The 16,134-nt window shown below is 38.6% G+C and overlaps 1 protein-coding gene across 2 annotated transcripts; it reads left to right on the forward strand.

Annotated features, from left to right (window-relative positions):
* The first annotated feature begins 260 nt into the window (after nucleotides 1-260).
* LOC139660035 (myelin-oligodendrocyte glycoprotein-like) lies at nucleotides 261-11,806 on the forward strand. 2 transcript variants are annotated; one of them, XM_071538073.1, is made up of 5 exons: nucleotides 261-456; nucleotides 10,015-10,350; nucleotides 11,028-11,066; nucleotides 11,375-11,482; nucleotides 11,668-11,806. In XM_071538073.1, the coding sequence occupies exons 1-5, from the start codon at nucleotides 399-401 to the stop codon at nucleotides 11,769-11,771; spliced, it is 645 nt and encodes a 214-aa protein (XP_071394174.1). In that variant the 5' UTR covers nucleotides 261-398; the 3' UTR covers nucleotides 11,772-11,806. The 2 variants fall into 2 exon arrangements, with proteins under 2 accessions (XP_071394174.1, XP_071394175.1); XM_071538074.1 differs by lacking the exon at nucleotides 261-456 and adding an exon at nucleotides 3,909-4,115.
* The last annotated feature ends 4,328 nt before the right edge of the window (nucleotides 11,807-16,134 follow it).

Below are 16,134 nucleotides of genomic sequence, written 5' to 3' on the forward strand. Positions count from 1 at the left end.
AGGATCAGTTGAGCCAGCATGGCAGGCTTCACGGATATGAAGAATTACATTTGGTGACTCAAGACACAGTCAGGCAATTGGTGAAAATACTGAATCCCCATGGAGAGCAACTGAAATCATACATGTTAAAATCATAGTTAAACTGCCCCTCACACTCATAATCCGGTTGGGTTGGGGCTTCCCGCCTGAACAAAACAAGCTGCCAACTTCCTTGACGGACTCACCTTAGCCAAAAGAAAAACCGAAAGAGAACTCTGTCTGTCGCGGCAGGTTGGCATGCAGAATGGATCTGCCTAGTTTTTGCCGCTGATAACATTAAAACACAGTATTTCACATGTTTTTTTTTATCACTTAAAAAGCAGAAAACTTAATCTTTCATTCAGTTTCCTGATTTGATAATGAACGGGAAAGTGGGACTGATCGTGCTGATTTTTCTCACGACTATTCACGGAGCAGGTAGGCGTTCATTCATCATATTAATTATCATGACGGAGTTGCTTCCACATTGAAATGGCTCACTATGTTATTTTAGTATTTCTTGCTTGATTTATCTTTAGCAGGTAACTTAATCGTCACGAAATGTGTAGAACCTTCTAGAGCTTTACACACCTTGACAGAGTTTTTTTTTTTAAAGAGTGAGAGACATATATGGCAACAGGAAATGGCGCATAGGCCTGTGTCGATTAGACTGGAAGAGATGTGATTGAAGGAGTTCATGTGGCGCATCCCGATGTGCGAGTCACATCTAAAACACCAAGCATAGCATTTAATGGCAGGTGGGCCTATTCTGGTTTTACACAACATAAGAATAATCTGTGCGTCAAAAAAACGTGTACAGACTGCAATAACATTAAGAACTATGATAAAAAAAATCCACTGTGGGCTCTTTACCTTTGTTGGGCCACGGGTGGACCAATTTAAGGGTGTTCTTGTATGCACGTTCTATAGCCTATAGGCTACATTATCTGTGCAAATGATTTAGGCAAATAGGCCTAATTTACAGGCTGCATCTAAAATAAATAGGAATATTTTGATAAATATGTGAGTCTCTACGGGTAGCTACTTAAGCAATATCACACGAGAGGGAGTTATAGGCTACAGTTCTATAAAAAAAAAAAAAAAAGGTTAGGCTATCGAGTAATGGTAATTTGAGACAACAGATACGATTTTTGTCTTTTATTCGTCTCCGCCAACAAAAACAGTTCCCTCAGGATTCCACTACCAATTGTTGCCAAGCAACACATCGACTGTCTATAATCTAACACCTGTAAAGCGGAGTGATGCATGCAAAAAATGTCACTGCTGTATATGAGCGCTCCTGTCCAATCAAATTACTCGAACGCCACAATTATATAACAGTTAGTTATATTGCGGAAATACTATCAGATAGCGTACTCTCTATAATATCAGTGAGGTGTGGCTGACCCAGTTTTATGACGCTCTGTTTTTCCATGTGATTGTAAAAGGAGAGAGGACAGTCAAACTAGATTATTTTAGTTAATTTGAAGATAAAATAGGCTACTCAAAGTAGTCAGATTCCTCTTCTCTCTCTGACTGGATTTGTTAGTTGATCCAGTTTCTGTTGCTGATGGAGAGACACAAAATCTGTTCTGTAATGGATGGGATTTAAAACGGAGCCTAGCCTACAAAAAATACTCAAGGGGCCCCACCAAAAAATATTTTATATTTTACAATAATAATAATATAATAATAACCTTTATTTGTAACACCTTTCATACACAACATGCAGCTCAAAGTACATCTATAGATGCAAAGCACAGATAAAAAACAGATAATAGACAGATAAAAAGATACAATTCATATAAAAGAACAAGCAAAATGCACTGCATTAAAAGAATCAAATCAAGTAAAATAGAAAGATAAAATAACACAACAAATACTCCCACTTTTAGATGCTCATTGTGAGTGAACCCATATGTTTTTCTGTAATTTTCTTTTCCCCTGTCCTTCCTGATTCTACTTTTGATCTGATATTTACGTCAGATCTCACTGCCCAAGGCAGACGAGAATCGTAGATTCTCCTCTTGGTCAAAAACCTCACCATCCACAGATCCACAGATCTGAGTAGATTGCGGCTATTCCGCCCCCTCGTCTGCCTTGTCTGACTGATAGAAGTTGTAAGTTGTAATTTGGAGGGATAATAATGTCAAAAGTGGCGGTATTGTAAATGCAATTATATTTAACATGAATAGTCATGAAATAGCTACTACAGCCTACTTCGATTGTCAAGTGCACATCTTGCTACACGTTGCTAAATGTAGCTAGGCGATATTACACTCATCATGTAAATACAGTTAAAAGCAGTAGACCTCCACAAACCAGGGACACATCAAAATAATCTCAATATTCCCACAAAAGTGGCTCAACTTCCTCCTGCTAGAGAAAACATGACATGATAAAAAAGTCAGCTCTCAAAATATGATCTATATTTAACACTGGCCTGAATACTTGATTCTGATTGGCTGGAGGGGTGTCGATTAATTTCAGATTCGTGTCATGACTCTGACACAGTCCTTATCACTGGTCTAAATTAATGCACCATGTTGAGACTTTCTTACGAATTGAATATTATTGTGTACAAGGGTACCAGTTAGGAGACGGGCATCACTTTTATGGCATCAACACCAGCTTTAGCAAAACCAGAAACACACTTATTTTAACTCTCTTCACCATCTAATCACCTGAACTCTGCTGGCCGTATCTCCTGATCTTTTTAAATGACTATTCCGATTAACTCAAAGATAATATACATTACTGCAGCATATATAGATAACGTTACAGTCAATCAAACAGCAATAGACAGTTACACATTCCTATAGCAAACTTTACACTATAGTAATTCAACCCATTCTCATTCCCAACCCGTCCTATATTGAAGCTTTGTCAAATCCCTTGCCGTCAGTATGTTGATGCACACAGTACCCTTTCGGTCTGTATAGTAATGGGTTGCCACAAAAGGTCTAGCTTGGTAAAAGCACCTTTTTTTTACTGGGATATTACTCAGTAATTACTAGGCATTCTAATGCTATAACTAATTATTACATCTGTTTTACTCATGGCCTGTAATTTAAAAGGGTTACCTGTCAAGTGGGGTGTGTGTTGATATGATTTCTATAAAGGACCTAACGGTATATAATAGTAACTTATAATTTGGCAGTTACTGGGAAGCACACAGGAATTAATGACAAAACGATCAATATCACAACAGCAAATACCAATACAGTGATGGTTGGAGCAATTTATGTAAATGTCCACTAGGGGTCAGTTTAAGACCTTAAATGAACAGTGTAGGCTCTGAACCTCTGTGAGCATGACAGCACTGAGTTTATGGAAATATGTCATGGTAAATGCAGTTATTAACAGTCATGCTATACAATAGAAATAAATTTACATGAACAGTAAGTAAAGTATGCGTCTATTCCTTCTTTTAATCGAAAGAATGTTTCAGGATGTTTCTACCAATTCTACCAGTGGGTGGGTGAGATCATCCCACTTGTTTCCAACGCAGTTTCACTTGTTTCAGCAAGTGTCAGCATTTTGAAAAAAGTCAGAATAAGGTAGATCACTCCACTGGTATAAAAAAAAATGGCACTCTATTACAGAAAATTGGTGAAAGGAAAAGTTCAAGTTTATTTCTCCAGGATCAGTTGATCCAGCATGGCAGGTTTCACGGATATGAAGAATTACATTTGGTGACTCAAGACACAGTCAGGCAATTGGTGAAAATACTGAATCTCCATGGAGAGCAACTGAAATCATACATGTTAAAATCATAGTTAAACTGCCCCTCACACTCATAATCCGGTTGGGTTGGGGCTTCCCGCCTGAACAAAACAAGCTGCCAACTTCCTTGACGGACTCACCTTAGCCAAAAGAAAAACAGAAAGAGAAATCTGTCTGTCGCGGCAGGTTGGCATGCAGAATGGATCTACTTAGTTTTTGCCGCTGATAACATTAAAACACAGTATTTCACATGGTTTTTTTATCACTTAAAAAGCAGAAAACTTAATCTTTCATTCAGTTTCCTGATTTGATAATGAACGGGAAAGTGGGACTGATCGTGCTGATTTTTCTCACGATTATTCACGGAGCAGGTAGGCGTTCATTCATTATATTAATTATCATGACGGAGTTGCTTCCACATTGAAATGGCTGATATTAATTTCCTCACTATGTTATTTTAGTATTTCTTGCTTGATTTATCTTTAGCAGGTAATGTAATCGTCACGAAATGTGTAGAACTTTCTAGAGCTTTACACACCTTGACAGAGTTTTTTTTTTTTTTAAAGAGTGAGAGACAGGCTATATGGCAACAGGAAATTGCGCAAAAAAGCACCTTTTTTTACTGGGATATTACTCAGTAATATTATCACTGTATTATTATTATTATTAGTAGTAGTATTCAGTATTACTAGCCATTCTAATGCTATAACTAATTATTACATCTGTTTTACTCATGGCCTGTAATTTAAAAGGGTTACCTGACTGTCAAGTGGGGTGTGTGTTGATACGATTTTTATAAAGGACATAACGGTATATAATAGTAACTTATAATTTGGCAGTTACTGGGAAGCACACAGGAATTAATGACAAAACTATCAATATCACAACAGCAAATACCAATACAGTGATGGTTGGCGCAATTTACGTACATGACCACTAGGGGTCAGAATAAGACCATAAATGAAGCTTGTAGGGGCTCTGAAGCTCTGTGAGCAGTATTAGTAGCATTTAGTTGAAATATTGCATGGTAAATGCAGTAAATAACACTAGCTAATGCCATGCTATACAATATCCTACATTTACACAGTCAGTGACGCACACCAAAACTCAAAGGGAGAAGAGTTAAAGTATGCATCTATTCGTTATTGTAATCTAACATTGTTCAAATGTTTGTTTAAAAAGTGCTATAAGTTTATTCTTCTTTTTCTTTTTACCGCTGTAATTTTTATCATTGTATGTTCATGCATGATGACGTGATGCCCAGTGCATTACAGCAGGGAATCATACTTTATGTATAGATTAATTTTCACAATATTGTGAGTATCACCTGAAACTAGACTTTTTAATGCCACATTATACTGTAGTAACTTGATAGAAAGTTGATAGGCTGCAGATCACGCCATCTACTGGTGGGTTGGGGAAACAGCAGTCACTATGGGAAGTCCCCTTATAGTGATACCATAGGAGATAGAAAATACCCAGTGGTGTAGTGCAGGGTATACGCAGGTATACGGTGTATAGCTACTTATTTTTCAGTCGGCATTGCGTATACCCACTTCTAAATCCTCTCTGATGCGCATCATTCAGTAGTGTGCTGCAAAGAGCGAGAGAGAGAGAGAGAGAGAGAGACAGAGCGACACAGAGGGAGAGCGCGAGACAGAGAGAGACTGAGCGAGACAGAGAGAGAGAGAGAGCGACACAGAGGGAGAGCGCGAGAGACAGAGAGAGAGCGAGAGACAGACCGCACAGAGACTATTTCTGTTTGGATCTCTTCCCAACTCGTCTCTCCCTAACATTTTCGTCTCGTTTTTATTCGTTGACGAAATTGTCAATACATTTCGTGATAGTTTTTGTCATCATAAATTATTTTTTATTTAGTTATCTCGTTTTCGTCAATGGAAAAATGTCGTTGACGAAAACTATGACGAAAATTATTAGTCTGACCTGCTGGACGGGCCGCTTTAAAAGAAAAAGAAAAATTGGGGCATAAATTAAGAGTATACCCACTTCTCCAGGCACCACTACACCACTGAAAATACCATTAACAAAGTCACTATAAATTAATCACTGTGAACCACAGACACTCAATAAGTTCCCACAGGAATGTTATAGTGATACCATAGGACAGGGCTATTCAATTACAAATTCAGTTGGGCCAGATTTTAAAACCGGGAAATGTAGATGGGCCAGACATTTTCAGCAGCCTATTTAAAACCTTTTTTTTTTAGCTTTTGGTAATGATGAATTTAAACAAACGCAAATGAATGTAGTAAAAAATAGCAATGTATATTGTTTCACTTTTGAAATAAAAAAATATATTTTTGGTCACATATCTGACCCAGGCACATCACAAAGTGCAGAAACAGAATAAAAACGAGCTCAATGCACAGAATCATAACAAGTGGCAATAACAGTAACCAATAACACACTCTATTACACACAGTGGTGGAAGAAGTACTGAGATCTTTTACTTCACTAAAGTAGCAATACAACAATGTAAAGATACTCCATTACAAGTAAAAGTCCTGCATTCAAAATCTTACTTAAGTAAAAGTACATAAGTATTGGCAGCAAAATGTACTTAGAGTATCAGAGTAAACATACTCATTATGCAAACTGTCCCCATTTAGAGAGTTATATTTTTCATAAATTATTGGAATATTAATACTGATTTCTTGACATACATGTACATGTAAGCAGCATTTTAAAGTTGTCAACGTGAAGCTAATCTTAACAATTTAGCTATACTTTTGGGTAGTCTAATCTATAACAATGCTATTTTATAATTATTTTATAAAGATGATCAAATGTTTTAAATATAAAATATTGATCTGAAAAGTAACTATAGCTGTGAAATAAATGTAATGGAGTAAAAAGTAAAATATTTCCTTCTAAAATGTAGTGAAGTATAAGTACAAAGTAGCATATAATGGAAATACTCAAGTAAAGAACAAGTACCTCAAAACTGTACTTCAGTACACTACTTGAGTAAATGTACTTACTTACTTTCCACCACTGATTACACATAACTATTATTTGGTTAAACCGACGCTTTTCATTGTCAATTTTACGTTTCAGGGTTGACAGAGACATATTTTCAGAAAAAGTGGGGGTCGTCTTATATTCGAGGACTAGACAAACGTGTTCACAACATCAGATATTCTTTTTAAATGGATAAAGTGCCGGTGTAAAACCGACTCCTACACAGAGTGTTGCATTATGAGTTGTTTGTAGCCTTAATGTTGCTAGGCTAGCGAGTGTCTTACAGTCTGTTTATAGTGAGTCTGTTAGAGTCAGTCAGCCCCAAAAGTGTTTCGTTAGATCAGTTTAACCTGCAGGAGTTTCTGAAGGCTCGTGTAACGTGTTTTTCTGCCACGGAGGAAATAAATTCATGACGAGTGAAAACGAGTCCAAATTTTTATAAAAACAATATTACAATTAAAATATTAAAATCGCTATTAAAATAGCCTATTTAATTCAAGCTCGCTGGGCCACTCGGAGGTTGCTTCTGGGCCGGATGTGGCCCGCGGGCCGCCAATTGAATAGGCCTGCCACAGGAGATAAAAAAAAAAAAAAAAAAAAACCCATAAAGTACAATAAACTCACTATAATTTCACTATTGAGTACCACAAACACACTACAACACATCTGTAGGAATATTACAGGAATATGATTATATAGCCTACATTCATACATACCATCTGGCCGCCTGTCAGTCAACTCGCCACCACACAGCTGCCTGATTTTTGCTGTCTTTCCAGATATGGATAATCAATCACTTGATTAAACTAACCTAGGCTATAACATATTTTACCTTTCTTCCTCTTTTGAAAACGTGAAGAAGATCCATAACCTGTCTTTTCCTGACATTGGGTTTCCTGGCTGTAGCCCACCTTGCCTTGTCTGACCTAGACTAGACCGACCGATTAAAATCATCCATAACGGAGCCTGTTTCTTTAGTTCAACTCAAACTACACGATGACAGGTTGGCAGAGCCCCCAGTAGCCTACCAAACAGACACACATAGCAAGCAGCGACGGATGAGTTCGATTTGTGTCCCGGCATGTACCCCGATGCACCCAAAGCCGGGCTTCACAGCTGGCTCACGTAAAATAACCGGCCCGCTCTACTCGAATTTATCCCGCACTGTGCGGACAGATCTCTGTAGACAGGCTCACAATGGAGCGTGGATGGTGAGAGGCGACAGAAATCTTGAACAATATAAAACTTCACTGAGGACATATTAACTCATCAAAAATATTCGGGGCTAATCTCAAAATATTCGGGGTTTAAGCCCCGAAAGAAAGACCCTGGCGACGCCACTGTCTACTGGTATGGGAAGTTCCCATATAGTGATATCATAGGAGATAAAAAAAAAATGTTTACCATAGAGTACAATAAAGTCACAATAAATTAATCACTGTGAACCACAGACACACAATAAGTTCCCACAGGAATGTTATAATGATAACATAGGAGATTCATGACAAAACAGAAAGAGAAAGTGTTTTAATCGCCGGCATGCGGGGCAGAATGGAGAATGCCTCTGCTTAGATTTTTGCCGCTGAAAACAATAAAATCCAATATTTTATTTTGTATTTTGTAGGAGACTATCGACTACACGGGTGGTTGGTGAAAACTTCATCATCTTTGATCCAGCGTCCTCTTTAGAAAATGAACGGGAAAGTGGGACTGATCGTTTTTGTGCTTTTTGTTCACTCTGCCACAGACGGGACAGCTAGGCCTAATTACAATGAACTTGTATTGACTTGCTTCTACACTGACACGACTGATGTCCATTTGCTTAGGCTACTACTTACTCTAGCAGGTCATTCATTTGTCAAGAACTTTTTATAACTTTCTAGGGCTTTCTACAACTTCCCCCTTTCTGTTTCTTCCGTTTTTTAATGAAGCTACATGACAACGGGAAATTACGTCGATTAAGTTGGATGACGGGTGATTTTAACATGTCCTTTAGAATTATCATGATTTTTTATTTTGACATTTACGCCTATTTTGACTGCCAGATAAGAAACTGAAAAACTAGTTATAAGTTAAAACCCATAACACTCAGCCGTAAGGTAGCCTATCAAGAAAGGCCAGTGGGTTTTGTGGCTCTAAGGGAAAGCTGGCAAGTGGAGCTAGGGTCAATGTAATTAATATAACTTTATCTGCCTTCTCTGCGCATTTTGAAAATCTAACAACACTGGGGCCGCAGTGACAAACACTGTGAACATACTCCTCATAACTTCCTTAATTTCCTGCCAAGTCTCAGTCAAGGACAATGATGCTTTGTGATTAGCTTTTAACTTTGATTATTTAATGTTACTAGTCCATACCCAGGAAATTCCTCATTTTATAGTATATTTTATAGTATAGGCTATATATAAGATAGTATAGGATAGTAGGATTCACAAGGGGGACATTCTTAGAAAACGTCATAATTCAAATTTTTTTAGGATTTCACCACTAGGACTTGCCTGATATCAGACAGAATTGTCAACTCAACTTGGTGGAGTGGGCGGATTCAAAGGTCTGGACCCAGGCAACATGACTAAACTCTTTGAGAATATGGCCGCTGGTTTCTACAGTAACCCATTAAAAATCAGGGAGGGACATTTTATAAACTGAAACATTTCAATTTTAAAGTCAGTTGATGGTGCTTTCTAGCGTTAATCTGTGTATTAATGAAAAGTAGCCTACATGATAATATTGTGATAGTAGGCCTACTTAATTCCAACCACCTAATGTTCAAAGGTACAGAGGTGGACCAACCCAAATGTAACAGTCTAGGCCTACTGACACTGTGTTGTTGTTACACCTTTGTATGTAGCCTATATTATTTAGCTATATTTTGTGTACAAATCATTAAATATGCCAAACTTCACAGGCTGCATTTAAAATAAGTAGGAATATATTGACAAGCTTTACTCTTCCTGGTCGTAAGAAAATATGCAAGTCTCTTTGTGTTCTTTAATTTAACCAACCACAACTTGTTGTCTCCTGGCAAACAGATAAACAAACAACAAACCACAACGCTAAACCTGTATGTTGAATGTGTGAATGACTGGGGGATGATGGGAGAGATCCTGTCTGATATTTAATGGCTGATATTCAGTTGTCGCACCACTCAGTTCAAAACCACAGATTCCTCAATTCTGTAATTCAAGAAAGTATTTAAAAAGCAGGCTGGCTTTTTTGGACTTTGTTACAGATGAGTCACGACTACAGAGGCTTTATTGGGTCTAAATGTAATATTTGTTTCTCCAGAAAATACAGAGGTGATTGGTTCACTTCAGCCAATAGAGGCAGTTATCGGTGGTGACGTCATTCTGCCGTGTCACCTGGAGCCCCCGTCAGATGTGAAGGAACTGACAGTGGAGTGGAAGCTCAATAAAAGCTTTGTCCACGTTTATCGACACAGAGGATACAGCCCTGATATTCAGGACAAGCGATTCGAAAACAGAACATCTCTCTTCCATGAGGAAATGACCAAAGGAAACATTTCACTGAAACTCTCCAGCGTGCAGCCGTCTGATGAAGGAAGATACACATGCCTTGTTACAAAATGGAGAGACAAGAAAGGTTTAGTTAACCTGACTGTTGGTAAGCACAGTGAAGCTAATCCTGTGGTTCACAGAATTGAAGTCACAATGAAATGATATGGCTGCATTTGCACTGCAACAAAAAAAGTCAAATTTTTAACCCTTCCGACACAGATCTGGCCTTTTTGCTGCTGCTGTACACTAAATTCCATTTTTTTTTGTATGTGTAGCTAAATAATGTTTTGCACCATTTGAAAAATTTGTCTCCTACTCTGTCAGAAATGATTGCTGGCCATAAAATTCACTGTGGAGCCGCACTGAAGTTATTAGTCATCTTAAATCTCTTGCTTTCCAAATGGGGGCATCTTAGAAAATTACGAGTTTCGTTCCAAAATGAGATATCCACCATTTGATAAACACCGGCTCTTGCAAAATGATTGACAGCATTGTTTTTAAGAATTGTAGCTCACATAAATCCTTGTTTGACAAAGTGATAACACTTTTACAAACTCAATTCTAGAGGTATTTAATGATGAACTTCAGGAGATGACAAAATGGATATAGAGCATTTTGAATAGAATTCCTCAAATGCATTCATCTACATTTTTGAAAAAAAATTCGGATACCATTCGTTCCCCAGAATGGATATATCGTGTTTTGGAATGAAACCCTCCAATGATAGTCTGTGTGTGTGGATTTAGCCGAATTGAACACTTTTGTTTATGTCATTTTAAACAGTCCTAAAAGTAACAGAAGGCAACGGGACGCAGGAGCGAGGTGAGTCCAAAGAACCTGGTAAATATCCTTTTAGCTGTTCTCTAGAAAACAGAAGTACAGATTTCTTACAGTCCCATGAAGTCCCATTTGATCTTTCATTCTTTCTGAATACATGAAGGGGATTGTGGGAGTTGTTTGGACATGTGCAGCTAAGGTGTGAAGATTCATAGCCAAGTTCTCACAACGATAGGAATTTAACTTCCTTTTAATAGCAATCATTGCACCTTTTCTTAAATCACGATCTTGGAAACGAACCTGCAGTGAAGCACCTTGAGCCCAACCTAAACATCTTTTTTATATTCTTTCAGATGTTGAAAAAATGTCCGCTGGCAAAATCGCTGGCATTGTCGTTGCCGTTGCCGTTGTCGTTGTCCTCCTGCTTGTTGGAGCAGTAGTATGGGCTGTGAAGAGACGTCGTAAGTCACAGATTTCTGCTCCCCAACCTTTTATTATTAACATTTAACCCCTTATCATCCCATTTACTGTATTATTGAACTATATTGAAACATGTTTGCGCTATTCCCACTTCCTCCGTAGTATACCACCTCCCCTCGACAGTGTAAACTCAGTATAACATAAACTGTTTTCTATGTTCTCACAGAAAGTGCACAGCAAGCGGAAAGAAGCGGAGTTGCGGTTGACTCGCATGAGATGGAAAATCTGGCGCCCCAAGCAACTGACGCCGGGTTCAGACCGCAAGCGTAAGCGCCGCGAAGCGCCGCGAAGCGCCGCCAGTTTCCTTTCGGCGCCCATGTTAACCGATTTGACCGTTCAGACCGGGCGCGCCGCGCCGCGCCTCGGCGCGGAGCTCCGCGGCCGGCTCGCGATCTGGAGCGCCAGTTTCGGCGTCTGGTCTATTTTTTGCGCGAGCCGCGAGCGAATGTGTGAAGCCGGGCAGGAAGTTAGACACAGGAACGGCATACAGCATCCGGTCAATTCTCAAAATAAAATAAATTTCAAAATAAAACACCCTGATTGATGATGGCGTTGGCTGTCCAGCGGCGCGCATTTCACAGGAAAACACCATAGAAAACACTATAGATGGTCATATCTCCATTATATCACCACAGAATCACAAATATATTAAATGATCAGCTTACCAGGGTCTTCACTGTTGTTGTTGATGAATCCATCTGCACTGATGCAAGTTTTAAATGCAACACATTGTAGGATGATGATCTATCTGGTTTTGAATTATCACTTGTCTTTTGAAAATTGCGTCTGTTATTGAGTTACCACAAAAGCAAACAAGGATACATGTTTAAATTTGTTTATTTATAGGCTACTTAATTTATATACTATGTAATTATTTAAAGAGATAGAGAGAGGGGGAGCGAGAGATATCTAGGTCCCCTAGGCTTTCCTAATTATTGCCTGATCACAAGTCACGACTCTTGCTGAGAAAACAAACAAATAAACTTGGCAGCTTTGATATGAGGGAGTTTGTGAAGAAAGGGGGAAATTAAGAAGATGGAAAATATAAAGTTCATCCCAGATGTGGAAAAGTACAGTGAGCTGTCAGCAGTGTTTCTACAAGGACAGCAGTGAACAGATGAAGCTTTGGTGGCTGTTGGAACACAATGTCAGCAGCTACAGCCTGTTCCCACGGGGTTTTCCCCTCCTGTAGAGCAGAATCGCTTGGTGACCGGCGCGGAGAAATGCGCGTCTGGTGTGAACAGCCAAGCTCCTGCTCGCGCGTGAATTGACGCTTCGGGGCGCTTCGCGGCGCTTACGCTTGCGGTCTGAACCCGGCGTCAGACTCCCGCTGCAAGCAACTTGACAAACGAGTCGCCAGAAGTCTAGTTATTTTTCATCACCAGAGAAACGTCCAGCCACTGTTCCTCGTCTGTCGGTTGGCTGCAGCTGAAGTTTTGGCCAACACTGTCAGTCCATGGCCAATCGCGTTCTCACATACTGAAGCAGTTGGCCGTGTTGCATGACGGGATATTCAGAGCTGGACGTTTCTTACCTCTTTCAGTGGAATAAGGACAAGTCTGAAGCAGAGCGGCAGTATTTGAGTCCAGTCTCGGTCCAAGTCTGGGCTCAAAACCACTTTGTTGATGTTTTGGATTTGTCTCAGTCCCAAGCCTATTTTGGATGTTGATTCTACTTTTTAACACCTACATAACTCGGTGACTCGGTCTTAACCTCTTTGGTAGCCTACTTTTTTCTGTATTGAACTCGACTGGAACTGGTCTCCAAACTGACTTGGACTCCACTAAAGTGGTCTTAACTACAGCCCTGATGCTGTTATTATTGGGCATACAACTGTTAGTGCTAAAAACCTTTTTTTGTCCTTTAATCACCTGAAAACTGTGATCCATGCTTTTATTTTGGCCCTCCTTGGTTATTGTAACTCCCTGTAAACCTGACTTAACCAGCAGATGAAATCCAGTTAGGAAGCTGTTCACACGACACGATGGGAAAAAGATGTGTGTCACACACATGAAATGAGGAATCACGCGCATTCTGTCATTCAAAACATTTTCCCATTCGTCCAGGATGGTGCACCGTGAAAACAATTACAAAATGGGTGTCTATTGTTTCTTGCTAATTGGCACTAATGTGTTTTTAAGTGACTATCAAGGCTGTGGGATCTGGTTAGTTTGCAGACTGTGACATCACACTGACACTGTGAATGCTACAAAGTATTTTTTAATATTTTTTAATAAACTAATAATAAATTGTAAAATTAAAATTTTAACTGTAAACTTTTAACTGAACTTGTTCTCAATACTCAGGTATCGATGAGGACTTTGACCCCATTCCTATAAATGTGAAATGGGTTTTATCCTGCTTTGGGTTTATCTTGTGAATTTTATTTGATACTTTACATTTTCTGTGTTGTTTTGTGTTTAGATGGATTAAATCTTCTTTATTAGATCTTATGGACTTTCACCTAGTCTTATAACAAGTATGTGGCAATATTTAATTGGGCCATAATTATGTGTTACCAGAGTCTATTTATGTGGCTTTTTTTTTTTTGCACTTTTTTTATTTTGGTTGCATTTACTCTGTGATCAATGCATGGCCTGATGAAACATGTTGGATTTTTATTGTCTCAAGATGAAGTAACCATTTAATAAAGTTTTTTTTATTTTTATTTTTTCACTTCCAGAACAGTTGTCTTGGTTATTTCTTCAATGATAAAAGTATTGTGTATTGTCTGTAATCATGCGCTTGACCTTTTTTTTTAAGGATGAATATAAGAATGCCACCGAGACATATTCCAGTAAATTAATTGTGCTGAACAAGAATAGTGATTCTGATTATTTTCTTTTTTGTATCCAGTTTTACCCAATCAGGATTTATTTTCTCATGAATGTGAAGTTGTGGGTCATGTTGTAAATTTAATGAGATGAAATTGCAGGCTGTGACACCAGACTGACATGGTAAATGTTATGATAGTCTTTCACCGTCTTTTTTTCCGCTTTTCACACATTTGTATGAGTCACATTCTTAATTTATGTGGCTTTTTTAAATGATGTTATTAATTTCTGCGACTCTTTATGTTGCTCTTGTTTGTGCTCGTGCAAACAACGGTGAGATAATAAGAATTGTATACTTTTCTGAAAATATATATATTTAAAGTTTTTAAGCTTTAACAATTGAATAGTATTGAATATTCATTTGTAGCAGTCTTGTTTGATATTGATAAGGCTTACAGCATGATGTGGAAGAAGGATCTGCCAATAAAGCTAAAAAAAAAACCTGTAGTAGGAGATTGAAAATTTTACTGGATAATGGATTTGGTAACACTTGACTGGGATAGATATTAAATGAAACGGCACTTGCCTATTTACTGCATCACTACAGACAATATAACCCTACCCCTGATGTTAGCCTAACCTTAACCTGACCCAAACCCCAACCCTAAGATTGACCCTAACCCCAGACACTGAATATCTGTGGAGGAAAGTGTGTGCCTGATAGTGACCAGTTGCTAGTTGTATCCAAAATGGCCTGATTTCCAAAATGAGGCTTACTTCCAATTTTGAAAGTTTATTGCAAATAATGCAGAATCATGCATGTGGTGTATGTTGGTGTGATTTCTATAAAAGAAATAACGGTACACACAACTTACCATTTGGCAAAGCACACAGCAATTAATAACAAAACTAGATTATGCAATTTTCAATATATGCCAGTGCCACATGTCTGATTTTCACCAAAAGTTAATAGTTTCTTCCATGCCACATTACCAATTTGTTTCACATCAGGAGGTGATGTCTGTTCAGTAGTCATTAGTGCTGCCCTTCTACCACTGGACCAGGTTTTGGAAACTGGCAAGTTGGTTCTGGAAATGAGCTCTCAAGTGTCTCCATGTTTTTTGATTGGACCAATAATGAAGGGTTTCCCTCGTTTTCTGTCTGCTGATTGGCCACAAAGTTTGAGGGTAATGTGAATTGTATATGCCTTTTTGTGCCAAGCCACGCCCACTGCCACACACCCCTTTTGGCAATTAGTGTGAAAAGTTGATTAGTAATTATTTGCCCCATGATCAACATTTGCATAAAATTTCATGGTCTTGTGTGAATCCATTTGGAAGTTATACGTGCCTTTTTTATCAGAGGTCACCGAAAAAATGTAATCAGTAGAATTCTTTGCCCCATGACCAAACCTTCCACATAGCCTAACTTTTGGAGTTATCCTGCTAACATAGATACAGACAGAACGGGGCGAGAACATAACCCCCGTCCAACTCCATTGGCGGAATTAATTATCAATATCACAGCAGCAAATACCAATACAGTGATGTTTGGCGTAATTTACGTAAATGGCCACTAGGGGTCAATTTAACACCATAAATGTACATTGTAGGCTCTGAGGCTCTGTGCGCAGTAGGGGAGACCAGGGACAGTTGTAACATGGGACGGTTGTAACACCTTGAATTCCTCCAATCAGAAACAAGCTAAAGTGATTACACTCACTCTGCACATGCTCAGTTAGATTGTGTTCTTGCTCACAAAAAAGGAGCCAAATCTGAAACTCCCAGACAAAGTTAGCAGCCAAAGTATCCTTTTTGAGGTAAAAATTAGATTTTTCTATCAGATGTATTTTTTGGATA

This window comes from Centroberyx affinis, unplaced genomic scaffold (assembly GCF_046629955.1).
Source record: "Centroberyx affinis isolate AG114_WGS23_722 - 3 ecotype Tasmania unplaced genomic scaffold, CSIRO-AGI_Caff_v1 ptg003200l_1, whole genome shotgun sequence".
Lineage (NCBI taxonomy): Eukaryota > Metazoa > Chordata > Actinopteri > Beryciformes > Berycidae > Centroberyx > Centroberyx affinis.